Below are 23,806 nucleotides of genomic sequence, written 5' to 3' on the forward strand. Positions count from 1 at the left end.
ACACCTCCACGGGGACTGAGATCGAAGCAGCTGAACCAGCTATCACCTGCCCCTCTTCATCCCCGGCTGTGAGACGATGGTGGCACAGAGCAGGAGAGAAAGTCGGCAGAATCTGTTTGAGATGCAGTGACTGGAGAAAAATAAAACTGTCCCGTGTTTCTTCCTCAAATTCACAGCATGCACGGGGCTACCTGACTCAGCTCTCTCTGCACCCAGGGTTCTCATAAAAAACAAATTATTCAATAAACACTTGCTAAGCACCCACTATACAGCAGGTACTAGAACACAGGTGGATAAGGCGGAGACGCTGCCTCCCTTCATCGGCTAACACTCTAGACCAGCACAGCCCAAGAGACATGTAGTGTGAGCCACACGTGTAATTTTAAATTTTCTAGTCGCCACATTAAAAAAGTAGAAACAGGTGGTTAAAAATGTTTTTATTTAACCCAATATATCCAAAATATTATCACTTCAACATGTAGCCATTATTTAAAAATTATCGACATATCTTACATGCTTTTTATTGTATGAAGACTTTAAAATCCAGTGCGCATTTTACACTTTGAGCACATCTCAGTTCAGACTAGCCACGTGTCAAATGCTTAACAGCCATGTGTGGCTGGTAGCTTCATATTGGACATCTCAAGTCTAGGAGGGAAGGCAAATGCAATAAGAAAACAGACAAAGTATTTACAAATGGTCATGATTTTCTGTGAAGGGAACAAAAGGGGAGGCAGGAAGAACCTCTCCAAATAGGTGATATTCCAGCTGATATCTGACCTATAAGAAAGACCCAGCTATTTAAAGAGTGGAGAGTTTTCCAGTAGAAGGAACAGCATGGGCAAGGGCCCTGTGGTGAGAAAAGCTTGGCATTTGGGAGGTGCCAGTGGGACTGGAGGGAGGGAGCCCAGGGGAGGTGGTGAGAATGAAGCCAAAGAGAAGACAAGCATGCAGGACCTCATATGGCCACGATTGGAGGTTTAGGGTTTCCTTCTCCGTATGATGGAAAGCCAATGAGAAATTCAACCAGGGAGGCCATGGCATCTGATTTACATTTGAAGTCGATCACTTTGGCCCCTACCTGGAGTGTGGATTAGAGAGGCAAAGCAGCGAGGCGAGTGAAGAGGTCACTGTGGTGGCCCGGGTGAGAGATGACAGGCCCTGGGACAGAGGGGGAGCCGAGAAGCTGGGAAGAAGGGGATGGACTCAGCGTCTGTTAATGTTTTGGCGGTGCAGCTGACAGAATTTGCAAATAGATTGGAGCTGGGGGAAAGGAAGAAATTCTAGGATGATTCCCAGTTTTCCTGCCTTGAAAATCACTGTCTGTGCCACAGAAGTGAAAGCAGGGTTATGCACCCATTCAACAAATGTTTATGGGGCACCAAGTCATACACGAACAACTGCACCCAAGGTGTGCTGACGGCCCACTTGAGTTTCCCAGAATGCCCCACCCCATGGATGGCATAAAGAAATCCAGATAAATGAGCCTGAACACTAGTTCCTCTTCAGGGTTCTGCGTTGGCAGCTCTGTGAACCTGGGCAGTGACCAGGGTCTGTTTCCACATCCATAACGGGGCAATTATTATAGTCCTTATGCCCATACTTGGTTGTTGGGGGAATAGTCCAATCGTGCAGAAGAGCTCCATCAGGTTAAAAATCCTGAAAAAAAACCCCAAACATGTAGTTATTAGATTTAACACGTTTAATATCTATGTACTGTTCAACCTGTAAAGTGTTAGTTGTTGCAAAGCCCAATCAGCCTTAAATAAATCATGAAGTGACTTTCTTTACAAAACCAGCAATATGAAGATGCTAAGATGCAGGTCTCACCTTGTCGTTCCCTTACTTAAAACCCTTCAGTGGTTCATCGTGGTAGGCAGAATTATGGTCCCCCCACCAAAAATGGTCCGTGCTCTAGTTCCTGGAGATCCTGAAGATGTTACATCACATGGAAGGGGGAATTAGGTTACACGTGGAACTGAAGTTGGTAATCAGCTGGCTGTGAGTTGGGGGGAGTATCCAGGATTATTCAGGTGGGCCCACTGTAATCACAAGGGTCCTTGTAAGTGAAAGAGGGAGGTTGGAGAGTCAGTCAGAGGGGCTGTGATGACAGAAGCAGGCGTCGGAGACGTACGATTGCTAACTTTGAAGGTGGAAGGGGGCCATGAGCCAGGAACGCAGGTGGAAAAGCAAAGAAACATTCTCTCCTGGAGCCTCCAGAAGGAACCCAGCCCTGCTGACACCTTAATTTCAGCCTCGTGAGACCCATTGCAGACTTCTGACCTCAAGAACGGCAAGCGAATACATTTGCGTCGTTTTAAGTCACCCCGTTTGTGGTAATTACAGCAGCAATAGGAACCTAATACGTTCACCAATGCCCTTAGGAAAAAGTCCAGCCTGCTCAGAATAGCACACGAGGCCTTGTGGGATCCAGCTTCTGCCACTGTGAACTTGAGCAAATTTCTTAACTTCTATGGGCCTCAGTTTCATCGTCTGTAAAATGGGGAAGAAAAACCCCCAATAGGTCTGTAGTAAGATGATATGAGAGGACATATTTAAAGTTCCTAGTAGAGAGACTGGCACACAGGACATCATCATTATTATCACGGGCATTATTATTATCATGAAGCAACTGACAGGGAGTGAGGAGGCCTGGGTTCTATTCCCCTCACTAGGGCTCTGTTTGCATATCTGTAAAAAAGGAAACAAACAGAAACTCTTCTCCACTCTTTCCTGGTCACTGATCTGCGTTCACCTCCTCAAACATGCTTCACTCTCTGACATCCAATTTTGCACATGCCATTCCTTCTGCCTGGAATGCTCTTCCCATCCCCTTTACCAGACTAACTTCCATTTCCTCAGGAAGTCTTTGCTGACCCCAGTTCGAGTTGGTTAGACTCCACTGTTACACATCCCCAAAGCATCCTAAACTTCCTGTCATAGCACTGATTTTTTTTTTTATTGCTATGGCTTGTGTGTTTTTCATTTAGAAAAAACAAAACAAAACCAAAAAAACAAATCCAGATAACAATACTTTGACTTATTTTACTTCAACTGTGTTCTTTAAATAAAACAAAATATTCCAAATAAACTTGAAGTTGTCAAAATTCCCTCTCCTCTCTCCTCTTCCTTTACTCTGTTCCCGGAGGCAACTACTATCATGAGTTTGGCGTGTATCTTTCCCCATGTTTTTAAACTTTTAATATCTATATACCCTTAAGTATATAGAATATCATTTTATATGTATGTTTATAACTAACATAAATTGTAACCTTTAAAAAATATTTATCATTCCACAACTTTCTTTTATTGACTCAACAGGTTTTGGGGATATTTACATGTTGATAAAGATCTGGATCATTCATTTTCATCATTGTATAGGATTTTCTTATTAGAATATATCCCATTTTCTTCATCCATCACTCTACTAGTGGACATTTAGATCATTTCTAATATTTTCCACTATTGTAAAGAATGTTGCAAAGAACATCCTTACACACATGACCTATGCACAAGTGTGAGAATTTCTTCAGGGAAAGTTGTCACCTTGCACATTAGCTGCAAAGTGAAAGGCAGCCCATAGGTTGTGCAGTTGTGATCAGAGAGCCTATAGAATACATGTCCAGAAGTGCTATCAATGGCTTGTAAAGTGTGTGCTTTTTCTACTTTATGAGAGGTTGCCAAATTGCTTTTCAAAGTGTGAGGGTACCAGCAGCGTATAAAGGTTCCCAACATGCTTACAAACACTTGGCATTGATATATATTTTTATTTTTATCTAACTGATGGATTTAAAATCCTATCTTGTAATTGTTTTGATTTACATATCTCAATTGTTGATTGGCTATTTCAGTTTCTTCTGCCGGAAGTTCTCTATTCATATCTTTAGTCCACTTCTTTTTCTTTTGCAGGTGGAGGGGCAGTCTTTTTCTTAATGGTTTGTAGGAGTTCTTTGTGTACTAGTCCTTTGTTAAATATGTTGCAGATATTTCCTCCTAGTCTGCAGCTTGTCTTTTAATTGAATATGCAATGCCTTTTGTTACGTGACAGTTTAAATTTTAAGAGAGTCACAGATCAATATTTTCCTGTATGAGTTGTGCTTTATTAAGAAACCTTTCCCCATCATGAGATCATAAAAATATTATATATATATACATATATATTTCTAATAGTCTGAAATAGTTGTTTGCCGTATTTATTCTTCAAACCACTTGAATTAGGCATCTGTTTTTCACTCCTGTGGAAAGCCAGTTTCTCAGTGTCATTTACTGAGTCCTCCATCCTTGCCCCACTGATTTATGATGTCCCCCTATTGTACATCAAGTTAACATACATGTGCACACACACATCTGTGTCTGTTTCTAGGATCCCCATTGTATTCATTGATATTTGCCTCTCCCTGCATCATAATGGGAATCGACAGGCAGAGAAATGTCTCCTTGACCCAACATACATGCTTTGTTGCTTTGGTTTGACAAGGGCTCTCAAAAATCCTGACTGGACTTGGGAAATACACATCTTTACGATATTGAGTCTTCCTGTTCACGTACATGGTATATCCCTCCATCTATTCAGGCCCTTTAATGTCCTTCAATATGGCTTGTAATTTTCTCTGTGAGGATATAAACTCCACAAGGGCAGATACTTGTTTGTTTGGTTTACTGCTGCAGCCTCAGAGTCAAGAATGGGGCATGACATAAAGTAGATGCTTAATAAGAATTTGTTGTTTAATGAAATGTCTTGCATATATTTTGTTAGATCTATTCCTACATAACATATTTTTGTTGCTATAAAACAAAATTTGTTTAAGTTAGCTTCTAATTTTTTAGATCAGTTTCTAATCAGCTCTGGTTGGTATATATATATATATATATATATATATACCAGAGGAAAGTGAGGCAGGGAAGGACAGAGAGCCAACACAGGGTGCAAAGGCGAAGAATTTGCCGCTTCAGGTTATGCGCAGAGGAGAGACACGATCGGGTTTGCGTTTTAAAGCTCTTTGACTGCAGTGCGGAGAATGAATTGGAATGGATAGGGAGAGAGTGGGCACGAGTACACTGGTCAGGAGGCTGCTGCAGGCGTTGAGGTGAGTCCTGGCATGGAGTTGGTGCCTAAGAATTAGACAGCATGGCTGGGAGAGAGCAGAACTGACCAACTGACCGGCTGACTTAGTGAGGGACTGATTAGGAAAACTTAGCACCATAGTATTTACCGAAAGCTGACAACTTTTCAGACTCAGCGCTCTTACGTTAAGCGAAATGCAGCTCGAAGAGGCCCTGGGCAGTAGACGCCCGAGGCGGCAGCCAGTCTCTCGCCGGGTGTGCCCCAGGGCTGCGAAGGTGTGGGGCTGGGAACAGAGGCTGAGGCAGTAGAAGAGTCTGCGCCAGCACCCCTCGCAAAAGTTTACCGCGGCTGGGGTCTCTCCTGAGCCTGCGTCCTGCGCCGAGAGGTGCTCCTGGCTCATCCAATCAGAACTGCGGATCCGGGCGCCCCTCCGTCGCCCTGGCAACGGGACGCACAGTCTCGCGCGGGGTGCCGTGGCGGTTTGGATCTGGCCCTGGGGAGTCGTGTCATGTCGCGACCGAAGGTAGGCATGCCACCGGATCCAGATGTTTTTATCGTCCTTAGAGAGAGGGAGGGGAGCCGCGGAGGGATTCAGAAGTTTGGGGGTACTTGCGGAGGAATTTCAGGAAGAAAATGATGAATTCATAGAAAAGACTACAAGTCCCAGCATGCCGCGCGCCGCCGGAGTCTGCGCTAGTCAGCGGACTCTGGCTCGCTGGCGGGAAATTTACGAAACTCTAGGATTCTAAGCTGTACTCAGCGATTTCTGTGATCCCGGGGAAAGCTCAGAATTTCGGGCTTCCTGACTTGGAAAAGCTCTTAGAGATCTATTCATTCCTTACTTCCGGTTCCCTACCCATCCATTCATTCATAATCCATCCATCCAAAAAACGCTAATTAGTGCCTTTTCCTAGCTGAGCACAGTGCTAGCCAATTCGGACACAGAGGTGAGTCAGAGAAGCCCCTGCCTTCTAGGAGTGCACAGGCCAACTCCCCCATTTTAAGAGTGAAAAATGAGACTCAAAGAAGGGAAATGAATTACTTTAGACCCCAGATCCCCCAACCCCAACCTGCTTCTTATCCCGTGCTCCATCTCTCATGGATGTCACCTCCATTTCTTTAATTCCTTCCCACAACAAAAAGCGAGTGGGCCCACCAGATAATCCACCAGGATAACCTCTCTGTTTTAAAGTCAGTTGATTAGCAACCTTAAGTCCATCTTCAACCTTAATTTCCCTTTACCATGTAATGTAGTGTAGGGAAGCAGAATTGGCCACCTCAACATAGGTCTCTTTGGCATGAGGATTATTTTTGGCTGGTTATTTTTTTAAAAAGCTGCAGACTTGGGAAAAGCTCTGAAAACCAAGTAGAAGTTACCCTTTGTAAGAGACATTTACATTTGTAAGGGAAATCTCCATTTGTAAAGATCTCTCTCTCTTTCTGTACCGGGAAGAGGGGGATGACCTTATCTCTAGAAACTGTTATCAATGCCGAAGGCTAGGACTTAGATCGGCATAGTAACCTTACTCTTGTTTACTGTGCTTTTCTGGTAAACTCCCATAACTGACTCCCCCCACCCCCAAAATCTTCCTTTGCCTTTAGCTGAAGATGGTATTTAAGGTGGCGACCTCAGCCATCCTGGTGAGTTACCCACTTTTCCTGGATTTTTCCCCGTGTGTACATGTTAGAAAGCTTTGTTTGATTTTCTCCTGTTATTCTGTCTCTATCAATTTAATTCTTAGGCCAGCCAGAAGGACCTAGAGGGTAGAGGAATTGTCTTCCTCACCTACAGATACATATTTACAGGTCCTGGGTATCAGGACATGGACATCTTTTGGGGGAGGATTATTGTGCCTACCACAATACACTATCATCAAATAATTGGAAAATGAAACTTAAAGACTACTATTTGCAATAGAATCACAAAATCACATACCTATGAATAAATAAAAAACGTTCACGACTTCCATTCTGAAAACTAGAAAACACTGCGGAAAGGGAAAGAAGACTTAAATTAATGAAGAGATAGACCATATGCATGGATTGGAAGACAGTACTTTGTGATGTCACTTCTTCCCAAAATGGTCTATAGATTCAATAAAATCCCAATAAACATCCCAACATGCCTTTTTTTTGCAGAAATTAGCAAGCTGATTCTAAAATTTGTATCGAAGGGCAAAGGACTTCAAATTGCAAAGACAATCTTGAAACAAACAAAGTTGGAGGACTTATGCTACCTGATTTCAAGGTTAACTAGAAAGCTACAGTAATTAAGACAGTGTGGTAGTGACATCAAAGTGGACAAGTAAATAGAACAAAACGGAGTCTAAAGATAGACCCACATATACATAGTCAATTGAATTTTGACGGAAAAGCTAATGCAATTTAGTTAGGAAGCAAAAAGTTTTTCAACCAAAGGCTCTGGAGCAACTGAATAAACATATAGAAAATGGAACTGAAAACGTGAGAGAGTATGAAAGATATAATCTGAAGAGATTAGGATGCTGACTAGTGCTGGGGGAATTGGAGGGGCTTGAATGGAAGAATGGGATAAAATTTCACTTGCTTGTGTAGGGGGCTTACTTCTGCCAGTTTTGTAAAGCAGTATCCTCTTTCCCCTTCCACTGGCTCTTTGAGAGGTAAAACAGTGTAGGAGGCAGAATTCTAAGATTCCTACCCCTGGTGTGCACACCTCATATAATTCTCTCCTTGAGTGTGGGTGGAGCCTGTGAATTTGATGGGATAGTTATTACCATGATTATAATACATTATATAAGACTCCATCATGGCTGATTTGGAGGAGGCAGGTTGGAAGTCAGAGGGCCGTGCTCCTGCTCGCCTAGAAGAAAGTGACACCCGTGTTATGAACTGCCTAGGGGGGTCACATTGAAAGGAACTGCAAGTGGCCTCTAGGAGCTGAAAGCAGTCCCCAGCCAACAACTAGCAAGTAAAGAAGGACCTCAGTCCTGCAACCCCAAGTAACTGAATTCCACCAACAGTCTGGATGATCTTGGAAGAGGACCTCAAGCCCCGATGAGAACCATAACCCCAACCGTCACTTTGATTGTAGCCTTGAAAGACCTGAGCAGAGGATCCAGCTAAGCTGTGCCCAGACTCTTGCCTGTGGAAACTGGGAGGTATAGATTTGCACTGTTTGAAGGCACTAAGTTTGTGGTAATTTGTTATGTAGCAATAGAAAACTAATACAGATGGCAAGTCTGTCCAAGCTGCAAAGGTCATCCTGCGCAGGACCAATTTTGATTTCTTTTTTCATACCTGCCTTACCAGGACTGAGAGCCAAACTGTTTTGGACGTGGTTGGATCAGAATAACACCCACCATCCTTTGAGGATTTGAAAGGTCCATTTTGGGTGGAAGGACTTAACATTACTCTGAGTCTTTGACCCAGCCCCTCTGGATGATGGGTCTAATCAAACATTCAAGGTTAGAACAGAAGGTTCAGATCCTTCTCACAGAGCCTGCTGAGATCAGCCCTTAAACTGGGGTTCATGGTCGGACCTTTGGAGCATTGAAAACCAGACACTCACTATACTGGTCATGCCTGAGGAACAAGCCTACAGCGAGGTGGGCCCTTGGATACTTAGGGGTTCATTCCAAGGACCAAGTTGCTGGGCACGTATTGACCAATGAGAACTTGGCCAGGCTGGACCTTCATGCCTCAGGCTCTGTGCAGTGTTGAGTCTGATGGTTTGAGCATTTTAATATCTGCAGGAAGTTGAGCTGGGAAGGCAGAATGGTTGTGCAAAACCAGTTACATCACTTTCCTTTTCTCATTGCAGAATCAAAATTACAAGGGCCATGGGCTGTCAAAGGGAAAAGAGCGGTGAGTGGTCCCACCCATCCAATAAACACAGAACTAACGAGCTAACTTCTTTCCTTCCTCCCTCCCTCCCTTCATTTCTTCCCTTCTTCCTTCCTTCCTTCCTTCCTTCTCTTCTTCCATCCCTCCCTTCTCCCTTCTCTAATTCAATAATGGTAATGATATTATAATAATAAGCAATTATTGAGTACTTCCCATGTGCCAGGTCCTGGGCTAGTCATTTTATTTGTATTATCTCATTGAATCCTTACCGTCATTTTTAAAAGTAGATACTGCTATTGTGTCCATTCTACAGATGGGGAAACTGAAGCCCAGAGAGGCTAAGTAACTTGCTAAAACCATAGGATCAGTTAGCAGCACAGCTTGTTGGACTCCAGGGCCTGAATTGTATCTAACTATGCTCTCCTGCCTCCTTCAACAGCCACGTGAAGTTGACTTGATAACTCACATGTCAACTCCCCTGATCCTCTGCTTCACCCTGCATCAATAACCTGGGTGCAGAACTCAGCGTCTCTTTGAATTTCCTAAACAGAATCCACTTGCACAAAGCAGGAGTGAGCAGTGTAGACTTTACTGAAGATTTTTGTGAGGAGTTAGAGGAGGCAGTTTACATCGCACGCACTGTGGCAAATATTTTAGATTTTGCTATTCTCTATTTCATTCAATATTTCTACTCTTTCTAAAGTCCTTCCTGGCTAACCCACCACTGGGGAGGACATGTGTGGTCTCTGACCCTTCTCTCATGCAGCACCCATCTTCTTTGCCTTCTTTCTCTCTACACTAACTCTATCCCACCGATTCTAAACCTCTCACTCTCTTATGGAGAGAAATTCAACCCTATTGCAGATCATGTCCATTACTTACACTCCCACTCCCATCCCAACAAGACAAAGGGCACTTCAGTTAATAGGACTTATCCTTTCCATTTTATTAGGGCAGATATCAATTAGAAATGTGGTTAGCGACAAGTAATAGGAAATCCAACTAATAGTATCTTTAAAAAATTATATTTATTTTCCTCACATAACAAAGAGTCTGGAGGGCTGGTGCAGTGGTTCAACAATGTCAGCGGAAGTGTCTGTGATTGTCTTGACCTTTTCCTTATGGATACTAAGTGGCTGCTACAGCTCCAGCCCTCATCTCATGATCAAGATGGGAAGAAGAGGGGAGGGAAGTCTCAACTCACATCTCTCTCTCTCTCTTTTTTTTTAATCAAAAGAACAAAAGCTTCCCACCCTCCCTAGCAGTCTTGTGCTTTTATCTTATTGGCCAGAATTGTGTCACATGGACACCCCAGCTGCATGAGTAGCTAGGAATACAAGTGACATAAATGGCATTAGACTGTTATTAGTATTCCACACCTGCTTTTGTCACACAAAATTATGTTTTCAGTGTTTATTCATACTGGTGCATGTAGCTCTAGATGCATTGTAACTATGTGTTCCATTGTATACCACAAATTATTTATCTTCCTGTTGAAAGGCATGTAGGTTGTATCTTTTTTTATATATATATACTTTCTTTCTTTTCGTTTTTTTCTGAGGAAGATTAGACCTGAGCTAACTACTGCCAATCCTCCTCTTTTTGCTGAGGAAGACTGGCCCTGAGCTAACATCCGTGCCCATCCTCCTCTACTTTATATGTGGGATGTCTACCACAGCATGGCTTGCCAAGAGGTGCCATGTCTGCACCCGGGATCCGAATCGGTGAACCCCGGGCCACCGAAGTGGAAAGTGTGCACTTAACTGCTGTGCCACCAGGCTGGCCCCAGGTTGTGTCTTAATATTGGTTTCCTCCTGAAGCAAGGATGTGAGAGCAAGTAGTTTATTTGCAAGGTTATTCAGTAAGCATTGACAGGAAAGTGGGAAAATGAGACAGCTAAGGGAAAGAAACCAATAAAAGTGTATTATTGACAGGTTATTGCTGGGGCAAGTGAGGCTCAATCCCGCTGGTGATTCCCAGGAGACAGTATGGACCACACCTCACACTCACCCCAAATGAGTGATGAGAGAACTGGAGGATTTAGCCATCAACTCCAGTCGTCACTGGTTGTATGTTTTCAGGAGGGTAGCAGCTAACTCCCTGGTACTTCAGATCTGCTCCAAGCACTGGCTGAGCAGACTCTGGGGGCCAGAAAAAGCTCTCAGGTAAAGAGCTGTGGGTGCTGGCAGGGAAAGCCCTCTGATTGGCATGCTCAGGAATGGCGAATGCCCAAGGGATAAGGGTGGATCACCAACAGTGTGTGCTTCCGGTTGTTTCCTTAAAAAATATTAACAATTACAAATGAGCATCCCTGTACATACATTGCCTAATACAGGTGTAGGGTATCTATCTAGGGAATAGAGCTAAGATAGGGTTGCTGGGTGTAGAGTATGTACACATTCAACTTTACCAAATAAATACTGCCCTGTGGTTCTCCAAAGTGCCTTCTACCAGCAGTGGAAGAGTTTCCATTTTAACACGTTGCCAAAACTTGGACTTTTATATTTTTGCCAGTCTGATGTGTGTGAAACAGTATATATGGTTTTAATATGCCAAATCACTCTCCAAAGGTTTATCCAATTTAGACTCCCTTCAGCGTTGTAGAATAATTATACTTGCTCCCCATTCTTGTGAACACTTGGTATTTGTCTGCTTTTAAACATTTTCTTCAATCTGATGGATTTTGATTGGTTGTTTTGGATTAATTTTAAATACTTTACTCCTTTAGAGCAGTGGTTCTCAAAATTTGAGCTCAGGATCCTTTTTCAACTTAAAAATTTTTGTGGACTCTAACTTTTGTTGATGTGGCTTATACTTATTAATATTTACTCCCATTAGAAATTTAAAATGATAAATTTAAAAAATATCTATTAGTTCATTTTAAAAGCAGTAATATGCTCATTACATGGCAGCATAAATAACCTATTTTCATGAACTGTAACTATATTCTCCCTCCCCTAAATTTACTGAGACGCGTAGTAATTGTTGTACATTTTTGTGAATCTCTTTAATGTCTGGCTTCATAAAAAACATTCAGCTTCTCAAATCATCTGTATTCGATCTGTTGTTTTGGTGGAAGAATAGGAAGGGAATCCAGGCTTACAAAGATATGTGGTTGGAAAAGGGAGGACTTTGTGTACTCCTGGAAGAGAGTTGGGGACCCTGAAGAATACTCTGACCACACTTCAAGAACCTCTACTCTTGGGAATTACAACATGCTTCCTTAACTTGTTGCTGCCTACCTTGAATCAGTGTCATAGCACTTCGTGTGCAGTGTAAGAACCCGAGATCAGCATGCTTTGACACCCGCCTCTATCCTTTGTGCTGTTATTTTTGTCATATATTTTACTTGTAAATATGTTGTAAACCCTACAATATATTCTTATTATATTTATTTTACATAGTTAATTGGTTTTTTAAAAAAATTAAGACATGGAAGAAAGTATTTCAAATTCACTCCACTCTTTATCTCTTCTTATAGATCTGAGTATCCATCTGGTATAAGTTTCCTTCTGCCCAAAGAAAGTTCTTTAGTGTTTCTTATAGTGTGGGTCTGTTGGTCATAAATTCTCTCAGCTTTTGTTTATTTGAAAATATCTTTATTTCACTTTTTGTAAAATTTTACTGGATATGGAATTGTAGGTTGATCTTTTTAAATTTAGGCGCTTGAAAGAGGCTGTTCCTTTGTCTTCAGGCTTGCATTGTTTCTGATGAGATGTCGGCTGTCACTTGCATTGTCTCTCCTCGGCCAGCCCCTGGCAGTAATACACACGCACCTGTATGAAATGTGTCTTTTTTCCTTGGCTGTTTTTAAGGCTTTATTCTGGTTTTCAGCAATTTGATTATGGTTTGCCCTGGTGTGTTTTTTGTTGTATTTATTCACTTGGTGTTAATTGAGCTTCTTGGATCTGTGGGTTGATGATTTAATCAAATTTGGGAACGTTTTCAACCATCAGTTTTTTCAGAAAATGTTTTCTGTCCTATGCTCTCTCCTGTCTCCTTGCAGGACTCCAATGACATCTATGTTAGATTGCCTCATATTATCCACAAGGCTCTGAGATTCTGTTCATTTAAATTTTTTCTCTCTCTAATTCCATTTGAATCATTTCTATTGGCCTGCCTTCAAATTTATTATCTTTTTTTTTAAATTTCCAATTTTATTGAGATATAATTGACATACGACATTGTGTAAGTCTAAGGTGTACAATGTGATGATTTGATACCTGTATATATCACAAAATGTTTATCACAATAAGGTTAATTAACACATCCTTCACCTCACATAATTACCATTTCGTTGTTCTTGCTGTTATGGCGAGAACACTTAAGATCTACTCTCAGCAGCTTCAAGTGTATAATACAGTATTGTTAACTTTAGTCCCCGTGCTGTACATTAGATCCCCAGAAGTTATTCCACTTATAACTGGAAATTTGTCCCCTTTGGCTAACATTAGCATCCTTTCTTCTGCAATATTCAATCTCCTTTCAAGCCCATCCTATGAATTTTTAATTTCATATATCGTGGTTTTCAGCACTAGAATTTCCATTTGGTTCTTTTTCAGACTTTCAATTTCTTTTAGGCAGTAACTCATATATTTACTCTTTATATCCACCTTCTCATGTAAATCCTTTAACACATTTATAATATCTGTTTCAAGTCCTTATCTAATAATTCCAATAACTGTATCATTTATAGGTTTATTTTAATTGGCTCTTTTCCTCTTGATTTTGCATAACATTTTTCTGCTTTATTACTGTGTCTTATATTTTTTATATTGCATTCTGACATCATGTATAACAAAACAGTGGAACCAAAAAATTACACCCACACCCACACCCATACATCTATATATAGAGAGAGAGAGAGAGATTGATTGATTGATTTCCCAGAGCCTGCAAGCCTTTCCTGTAAGCTGATCATCCAGATTCCTCCTGAAGCTGAGTTGAGCACGGGCAGGGCTGAAGCTTTGCTTACAACGAGTTCTCCCCCAGCCCAGCCTCCTGGGCTGCCATTTTTAGCTCGATAGTATTTGACCTGGGAGGGAGCAGTTCAGTTTTTTTCATTCGTTCATTTGTTATTTTTTGGATTCAGCTCTGCCTGGGCTGCCAGAAGGCAGACGCCTCATAAATGTGCAGAAGTATGGGTTCTCTCTCCATTTTACTCTGTTTTCAAAAAAAAAAAAAAAAAAAAAGCAAAATCGCCACAATTTGGTTTTGCTTAGGTTTGGTTTTGGAGTGGACTTCTTCCACATTTTGATTTGTTTCGACACTCTGCATCTTGTCTAAGCTCAGCTGATTTCTCCTGGTGCCTGCAAAGTCTCTGTCCCGGGCGGGCTCATTCCTCCACTTGCTCACACCAGACCAGGCAGCAGCCCCCCACCTAGATTGGGAAACTGTCACCTCTCTCTGCTCACCCACGAAGGGCTTGTTTCTCTCTGGAATCAGTTTGTCAAGGTTTCTTCTGTCCATTGCTCTCCACTAGCCCCATGGACAAGTATGACATTTGTTTGGTACAGTTTTTTCTTCTTGTTCCTGTGGAGTGAAAGTCTTTCGCATCCTTTTGTATGGTAACCGAAGTAGAAATCCTCTCCTTGGTATTTTAATTTGCCTTTACTTGATTATTAGTAAGGCTGAGTATTTTTTAACATGCTTATCGGTCATTCAAGTTTCCTCTGCTATGAATTGCCTGTTCATATCCTTTAGGCATTTTTCTATTGAGTTTTTGTCTTTTTAAAGATGATTTGTAGGAGTTCTTTATACACTTATGGATTATAAGCATTGCAAATATTTTTCTTAACCTATAGCCGTCCTTTAACTTTCTTTGTGCTGTATTTTGTTATAGAGTTCTGTTATTTATACAGAAAGGTGCATGTATCATAAGTTTACAGCTCAATGAATTTTTGTTAAGCTTAATACACCCACATCAGGAAACAAAACATCCCCAGCACCCCAGAAATGCCCCTCCTGCCCTCTTCTAGTCATCCCCCGAGAAAGGTAGCCATTATCCAGACTTCTAAAGATGTGTTAAATTTTTTAAATCAGATATTGACTTTGAGATAACCATGGATTCATATGCCATTGTAAGAAATAATATAGCGAGATCCCATGTGCCCTTTACTCAGTTCCTCCCAATGGTGACATAGAGTAAAACCATCAAACAATCTCACAACCAGGATATTGATTTTGATACAGTCAAGACACAGAAAATATTTCCGTCACCACAAGGATCCCTCATACTACCCTTTTATAGCCACACCCACTTCCCCTCCCCCCTCCCTCCCCCCCACCCCACCCCCAGACAATCCCTTCCCCATTCAGTCCTTAACCCCTGGAGACTGCTAATTTGGTCTCCATTTCAATAATTTTGTCACTTTGAAAAGTTACATAAATGGAACCATTCAATATATAATAACCTTTTGGGATTGGCCTTTTTCACTCAGCATAATTCCCTAGAAATTCATCCAGGTTGTTGAGTGTATAAATAGTTTATTCCTTTTTCTTATTGACTAGTATTCTATGGTGTAGATGTGTCAGCATTTGTTTAACCATTCACCTATTGCAGGACATCTGGGTTGTTGACAGTTTGGGGCTATCATGAATAAAGCTGTTATGAATATTCACGCGCAGGTTTTTGTGTGAGTATAAGTTTTCGTTTCACTGGGATAAATGCCCAGGAGTGCAACTGCTGGATTGTATGGTAGTTGCATGCTTAGTTTTTAAAGAAACTGCCAAATTATTTTCCAGAATGGCTGTAACCTTTTATATTCCCACCAGCAATGCGTGAGTGATTCCATTTCTCTGCATCCTTGCCAGCAGTTGGTGTTGTCACCATTTTTAAATTTTAGCCATTCTGATACTTGTGTAGTGACATATCCTTGTCATTTTAGTTTTCTTTTCCCTAATGAAAAATGGTGTTGAACATCTTTCCATGTGCTTATTTGTCATCTGTATATCCTCTTTGGTGAAATATCTGTTTATGTCTTTTCCCCATTTTCTAATTGGATTTTTTTTTTTTTTTAAGATTTTATTTTTTCCTCTTTCTCCCCTAAGCCCCGGTACATAGTTGTATATTCTTCGTTGTGGGTCCTTCTAGTTGTGGCATGTGGGACGCTGCCTCAGCCTGGTTTGATGAGCAGTGCCATGTCCGCGCCCAGGATTCGAACCAACGAAACACTGGGCCACCTGCAGTGGAGCGCGCGAACTTAACCACTCGGCCACGGGGCCAGCCCCTCTAATTGGATTTTTTTTATCGAGGTTATAATAGTTTATAACGTTGTGAAATTTCAGTTGTACATTATTGTTTGTCTGTCACCATATACGTGCACTCCTTCACCCTTTGTGCTCACCCCCCAACCCCCTTCCCCTGGTAACCACTGAACTATTCTCTTTGTCCGTGTGTTAGTTTATCTTCCACATATAAGTGAAATCATACAGTGTTTGTCTTTCTCTGGCTTATTTCGCATAATGTAATACCCTCAAGGTCCATCCATGTGGTTGCAAATGGGACAATTTTATTTTTTTTCATGGCTGAGTAGTATTCCATTGTGTATACATCCCACATATTCTCTATCCACTCATCAGTCGATGGGCACTTGGGTTGCTTCCACATCTTGTCTATTGTGAATAATGCTGCAGTGAACATAGGGGTGCATAAATCTCTTTGAATTGTTGATTTCAAGTTCTTTGGATAAACACCCAGTAGAGGGATAGCTGAATCATGTGGTATTTCTATTTTTAATTTTTTGGGGAATCTCCGTACTGTTTTCCATAGTGGCTTCACCAGTTTGCATTCCCACCAGTAGTGTATGAGGGTTCCCTTTTCTCCTCACCCTCTCCAACATTTATTTTTTCTCTTGGTGATTCTAGCCATTCTAACAGATGTAAGCTGATGTCTTAGTGTAGTTTTGATTTGCATTTTCCTGATGATTAGTGATGTTGAACATCTTTTCATGTGCCTGTTGGCCATGAATTTTTTTTAAATGTTGAGTTTTGATAAGTTTTGTGTATTCTAGATAGTAGTCCTTTGTCAAATATGTGGTTGCAAATATTCCCTCCAAGTCTGTAGCTTGTCTTTGTATTGACTTAACAGAGTCTTTCAAGGAGCAAACTCCCCCCCTCCTTTTTCTTTTTAAGGATTGGCACCTGAGCTAACATCTATTGCCAATCTTCTTTTTTTTCTTCTTCTTATTCTTCTCCCCAAAGCCCCCTAGTACATAGTTGTATATTCTAGCTGTAGGTCCTTCTAGTTGTGGCATGTGGGATGTCCCCTCAGCATGGCCTGATGAGCGGTGCCACATCTGCAGCCAGGATCCCAACTGACGAAACCCTGGGCCTCCAAAGCAGAGTGGGCGAATTCAACTACTCAGCCACAGGGCCACCCCGGCATAAACAGTTTTAATCTTGAAGAAGTCCAATTTATCAATTTTTCCTGTTAAGGACCATGATTACAGTGTCAAGTCTAAGAATTCTTCGCTTAGCCTTTAGATCCCAAAGATTTTCTCCTATGTTTTATAGTTTTACAATTTGTACTTGTTTGTGATCCATTTTGAGTTAATTTTTGTGTAAAGTATGAGGTTTAGGCCTAGGTTCCTTTTTGGCATATGCATATCCAATCACTCCAGCGCCATTTGTTGAAAAGGCTATTTTTCCTCCATTGAATTACTTTTGTTCATTTGTCAAAACTCAATTGGCATATTTGTGTGGGTCTATCTCTTGGTTCTTTGTTCCATTCCATTGGTCTACATGTGTCTCCCTTTCTCAGTACCACACAGTCTTAATTACGATAGCTACATAATACTTTTTGAAATTAGTTCGACTGATTTATCCCATTTTATTCTTCTTTTCAAAATCGTTTTAGATATTCTAGTTCCTCTGCCTTTCCATATACATTTTAGAATTATCTTATCTATATCTACAAAATATCTTACTAGCATTTGGATCCCAGGAATGGTATTAAATCCGCACACCAATCTGGGGAGACTTGGCATCCCCACCCCACTGAGTCTTCCAATCCATGAACTCAGTGGGGTTCTCAACTTATCTAGATCTTTTCTGACTTTTTGCATTAGCATTTTGTAGTTTTCAGTACATAAGTCCTGTGCATATTTTGTTAGATTTACACCTAAATATTTCTTTTTTTAAGTAATTGTAAGTTGTATTTTTTATTTCAGTGTTCATTGGTAGTATACAGAAATACAATTTGATTTTTGTCTGTTTGTTTTATATCCTGTGATCTCACTGAACTCACCTATTAGTCCATGAGTTGTTGTTTTTTTTAGATTCCTTGGAATTTTTAACATAGTAATGTGCAGGAAAGGACAGGTTTTTTTATCTTCTTTTCTGATCTCTATCCCTTTGATTTTCTTTTCTTGCCTTGTTGCGTTGGCTAGAACTTCCAGTGCTTTGTTGAATGAGAGTGGTGAGAGTGGGCGTCCTTGCTTTCTTCCCGTGTTTGGCACATGTTCTTCAAATGTGTTCTTAATTACTCACTGAAACATTTTTATGATGACCCCTTTAAAATATTTGTCAGAAAATTCTAACACGTCTGGTTATTTTTGGCCATTTTGGTGTTGGCGTCTATTGATTGTTTTTTGTCTTTCAGTCACATTGTGATTTTCCTGATCCTTGGTATGACAAGCAATTTTTCGATTGAAACCTGAACATTTAGGGTATTATGTTATAGAACTCTGGACCTTATTTAAACCTGTTTTAGCTGACTTTCTCTGACACCACTCTGGCTAGAGAAGGGGACATAGTACCACCTTATTGCTGCCTCGTAGGGTAGAAGTCCAGATTCCCTTCTTGGCGTCCATTGACACCTGAGGGGAGAGGGGGCTCCTCCTTACTGCTGGGTGGAGTGAGAGTTCTGGCTCCACTAGGCCTCCACTGATGCCACTCTGACTGGGAGGGTTAGGAGTCCCTTGTTACTGCTCCCCACCTCGCCTGTATGGACACCACTGGGTGTGTAGCCTTGTTACTGCTGGGTGGTAGTGAAAGTCCTGACTGTCCTCTAGGCCTCCTTTGACATCAACCTCCAGGGGAAAGGGCACCTCCTTACTGCCAGGTGGGGGTGGAAGCCTAGGCAGATGGTCTGTACTGACACAGTGCGGGTGGGAGCCTTACTACCACCTGTTAGGGATAAAAGCCCAGCTCCATCTTTGACCGTCTCCAACACCACCTAGCAGGGGTCTTAGGGGGAATAGGGGTGCTTTATTACAACCTTGTGAGAAGTCTAGTTTCCCCACTCAGCCTTTGCTAGCGTGAGTGGGGGTGGGCCACAGATTTGTTTCTGCGGCAGTTGGCTGGAGTAGAGGAGTTATTGTCTAAGTCTTCTGTCTTGCTCCTTTGGCTAGAGAAAGGAGGCTTTTGAGAGAGCTTTTTTGTCTGTGTCCATTGGCATTTCAGGCTTCCCACTTCTTCATCTTCACACTGGGGATCTATGAGGCAAAAAGAAAACCCGGGGAATTCACCACCATGTTGTTCCTTGGGTCGAGGTCCCTAGCCAGTCTGCCTTCTTCTGTCTACCTTTCAGAGTCTTCTTTTGTTTGTTTTATATGTAATGTTCTAGGGTTTTAGCTGTAGGAGGAAGAGGAATAGGGAAAAGGACATTTGCTCCATCTTCCCAGATGAGTGCCAGAAAAGGGGATTTGCAAATACTTATCATTTCATATAAGGGTTTGTGATGACACATGTAAAGGAATCAGACCATGCCTGGCACATAGTGGGTACCAAATAAAATGATTGCTATTATTTTTCAACAATTCAAAAATTCTGTAATTCTAAACTTGATTGAGTGTTGCATGTTATGGTGCTAAATTCTGAAATTCGGTAATTCTGTGTTTTGGCATTTCCAAGTACGGAACTTGACCTTTCTTTCTTCCCCATTTTTTCCTATCCTTGGACCATCTTAGGGAAGTAGTTGATCCTGAGAAAGAATTCTGTTGGCTTGTCTTGCAGAGAGCAGAGAGCATCGATCCGGTTCAAGACTACCCTTATGAATACTCTCATGGACGTCCTTCGCAACAGGCCGGGATGGGTGGAAGTGAAGGAGTAAGACACCACCCCCTCCAACCTCATCCCTCCTTCCCTATGCCTCACAGGTCCTGTCTCCCTTTGTTTTTCTCCCAGTTCTGCTGGGTGGCTATGGGGACTTGTCCCAATTTGGCTGTGACATGGGCTGACATTTATTTGGCACTCACAGTGTATCAGGTGCATTACTGATGCCATCTCTGTCTTACTTGGGCCTTACAACCATCCAGCAGGATATGATTATGTTCAGAGGTATCTACCCAATTGCTCAAGATCACACAGCACGTAAGTAGGATTCAAACCCAGTTCAGTTTACTAATCCACAGCCAGTATGCTGTGGCTCTCAGTAGAAACAAGGAATACATCCGTCACAGATCTGCTGGGCTGAGTCCTCCAGTGACAGTCCAGGTCAAGGGCTGCTTTTCTCTGGCCACTTACTAGTTCTGTGACCTTGAATAAGTTACTTGACTCTAAGCCTATGTTTCTTCTTCTGTACTGGCCCCAGGAGATACTGAGATGAATAAGCCTACAATAGCTGGCACACAGTAGGTGCTAATATTAGTTAGGGTAAGGCTTGGATGTATGTAACAGAGACCCAAAGTAAAAGAGACTTTGATGGACTAGAAGTTTATTTATCTCTCCCATTGAAGCCTGGATGTGGGAAGTTCAGAGATGGTATGAAAATGTGGGCCCTATCTTTTTCCGTCTTCCTACTCTGCTATCCCTTGAGTGAGGCCCTCGTCCTCATGGTCCCAGGTGGAGCTCCAGCCTCACAGCCATATTCCAATCAGTAATAGGTAGGAAGGAGGCCAGAAAAGGCATGCCCTGCCCTTGAAGGACCCAACCTAACAGTCCTTCACATTTCACTGGCTGGAACTTAGCCATTTGGACACACCTAGCTGCAAGGGAATCTGGAAAATGTAGTCTTTATTCTGGAAAGTGTAGACTACATTTTCCCAGGTAAATGTTGGGAATTCTATTACTATAGAAAAAGAGGAGAATGGATATGAGGGGTGAGGCAGCCAGCTGCCCCGTGTGGTGCTCAGTAAATATTTGTTGCAAAACAACAGTTATGCCTGCTAGGCGCTCTTCAGCACTTTTCATGCATGACCTCTATAAATAATCACAGCAAACTTTCAGGGTAGGTGCTGTTATCATCCCCATTTTACTGATGATGAAACTGGGCACAAAAGAGTAAAAAATGCCAAGTTGGAGGTCACTCAGCCTGTAAGGGCTTGGGCTACGATTTGCACCTGGTCTGTCTGTCTGCAGAGTCCCAGGTTCATCTCCGCCCTGTTCCAGTGGCCATACAGTGAATGAATGAGCAAAGGAGCAGATGGCTGAATCCATGATTCCTGCTGCCTGGTGCTGGGATCTAGCGGAAGAGACAGGCTTTGACTAAATCATCCCACAGAAAATTAGGAGTTGTCTATAGCAGGCTGTGGTACAGGTAATCCAAGATGGCGGAGTCCTCTCTTTGGGACTTTGGGGAATATTATGACCATGATAATGATGTTGATGATGGCGATGGTGGCAGCCACTGTGGATTTTGCTTCTTGGTTCTCTCATGCATCACACTAATATCGGGATGGGGTTTCTTTCCCTGGATCCAAAAGAACTGAATGTAGTGCAGGATGGGGGGCGGGGGGAGTTGGGAGATGACAGCAGGTGACTGGCAGGTGGGGGTGGTGTATGGGGAAGGGCACTGTCCTGACCTGCTGTGTGACCTCAAGCCGCCTCCTGCCCCTCTTCAGCCTCACTCCATCATCAGGTGGAAGAGGGCCCACCTGTCTGATGCTGACGATGTGGGAATCCACGAATCAAGTTGCTCCATGGCTGATCCTAAATAGCCTCAGGCATCCTCAAACCAGGAAGGACCAGAGGCCAGGGTCTTTACACAAGACCTGGCTCTGTGAATGTGAGGCCTCATCCTTTAGGATCTAACCTAGGGTCTGCTATTTCCAGGCAGAATCACGTCTCCGTTCAGACTGTCAGTCTGTGAGGTCAGAGTTTGGAACAGATGCGGCCAGAGCTGTCCCTTCTCTTGCTTCCCACTGAGCATGCTGATGTGATGCCTGGAACTGTGGCAACCGTCATCAGCCTGAGGTGATGAGCATGAGGACAACATGTTAAGGATGGCAGACTGGGAGGGCAGAGGAACCTGGATCCCTGCTGGCCTTGTTGAGCAGTTAATGTCTTCCTGGGTGATTTAAGAGCAACTTGAATGTGATAGTTGTGAAGAGGGGGTACAAATGGATGAACTTTCAGAATTAGAAAAGAATGCAAACTCCACACCATGGTCTGCAAGGCCTTGCTTGACTGGGCCCCACCCCACTCTTTAGCTACATCCTTGACCTTTCTCCCTCCACTCTGGCTTTTTGTCACGTCCTTGAACATGCCCTTCCCAACCTCAGGGCCTTAGTTCCTGCCCTTCCCTCTCCTGGAACCCTCTCCCCAGTGCTCTTGGCCTGGCTGCTCTTCCTTGCCCTTCAGATCTCGGCTGAAATGTCACCTCCACAGGGTGGCCTCCACCCAACATAGGTCCCTCAGCTACCCTGTGTCATGGCCTCCTCCTGGAGTACTTGTGGCGTGTTTCACGTTTCCTCATCACGGAGTTATTTATTTGTTTCCTTGTCTGTTGTTAACCCTCCTCAGTGGACTCTATGCACCACTTGGCCAGGTGTTTCATTTCCTCCTGTATCCTTGCCCCTGGCAATCGCCCAGCACTGTCTCTGACACCAGGACAACCTCAACATATATGTGTTGGATGAATGAATAATGCATTATTCGTTCATCTAAGACAAAGGGTTGGTGAAAAAGCAAGTTTTAGAAGGAAACAGACGGGAGTGGTTCTAACCACAGAGCTTGAACTCTAGAGCCCGATGGCTGGAGTTCCAATCCTGCTCTGCCACCTACTAGCCGTAGGAACTTGGGTAAGTTCCTTAATCTCTCTGTGCCTCAGTTTCCTCATCTGTAAAATGGGCATAACAGAACCTAGCACTTAGGGTTGCTATGGGGATCAAGGACTTAATATTCTCAAAGTACTTAGAACAGTGTGTGTCACGTGGTAAGCACTGTGTAAGTACTAGCCACTAGAAAGTTTTCAAATGTGCCAAACAATGCCTTGTGCTAAATCTGGACACACACACACACACACACACACACATACAGATAGTAGCACTATAAAGACACTCAGAAATGACACCAACTTCAGGCTCATAGCTCCCTTTGGGGCAGGAGAGAAGGAGATAGAATCAGGCAGGAATATACATGGTGCTTCACTTATATCTGTAACTTTTTACTTAAAAAATTGGAAGCAGTCGTGGTGGTGTTATTTGATTTCCCATCACGTCTTTTTTGGGCCCCTGCTCTCCGCACCCCAGCTTGGTGTCAGATTTGATGGTTTAGTCTGGTTTCCCGTTCTTCTCCTGGCGTGGTGGTGAAGACGGGGGTTGGAGTTTGGAGTGAGGCAGGCCTGGGGTGAATCCTGACGCTGCCGTGTGCTCAGCGAGTGAGGCCGCCCCCGACTTAGAGCTGCAGGCGTGCTCGAAGTCAGCTCTCACTGTTTGGGGCTGTGCTGAGGGCTCAGTGAGAGGAGGGCCTTTGGAGCTGGGAAGGGGTTGCAGATGTTACCTAATTCCGCTGCTTGCTTGTGTGGGCTGGGGGGTGGCAATGGAGAAGCCTCCAGAGCCCAGGTGGGTAACATGATCAGGTGAGGTTGGTTGGTTGTCATGGGCCATGCAGAGCGGTGGGGATGTGATCTGGAGAGAGCGTGCCCTGTCTAACCTGGTGGCCGCTCCTCAGTCCAGCCAATAGGTGCCAGGAGGCATCTGGGCTCAGTGTGGCCAGATCTGCTGATTATTCAAAGGAAGCCAGCAGCCTGGATTTCTG

At 42.9% G+C, this 23,806-nt stretch overlaps 1 protein-coding gene across 8 annotated transcripts in view; it reads left to right on the forward strand.

The window, feature by feature from the left end:
• The window catches only part of TTLL9 (tubulin tyrosine ligase like 9), a 54,436-nt gene that overhangs the window by 1,647 nt on the left and 28,983 nt on the right, over positions 1-23,806 (forward strand). For 2 of the 8 annotated variants that reach the window (XM_070589076.1, XM_070589078.1), the window contains exon 1: positions 22,015-23,610. In XM_070589076.1, the coding sequence (XP_070445177.1) occupies positions 23,588-23,610 (23 nt within the window). In that variant the 5' untranslated portion in view covers positions 22,015-23,587. Of the gene's footprint in view, positions 1-5,020; positions 5,589-8,864; positions 8,909-19,843; positions 19,987-22,014; positions 23,611-23,806 lie in introns of those variants that run through there. The other 6 variants (XM_070589079.1, XM_070589072.1, XM_070589077.1 and 3 more) reach the window with 6 other exon arrangements.

This window comes from Equus przewalskii, chromosome 21, assembly GCF_037783145.1.
Source record: "Equus przewalskii isolate Varuska chromosome 21, EquPr2, whole genome shotgun sequence".
In the NCBI taxonomy this organism is placed as follows: Eukaryota; Metazoa; Chordata; class Mammalia; order Perissodactyla; family Equidae; genus Equus; species Equus przewalskii.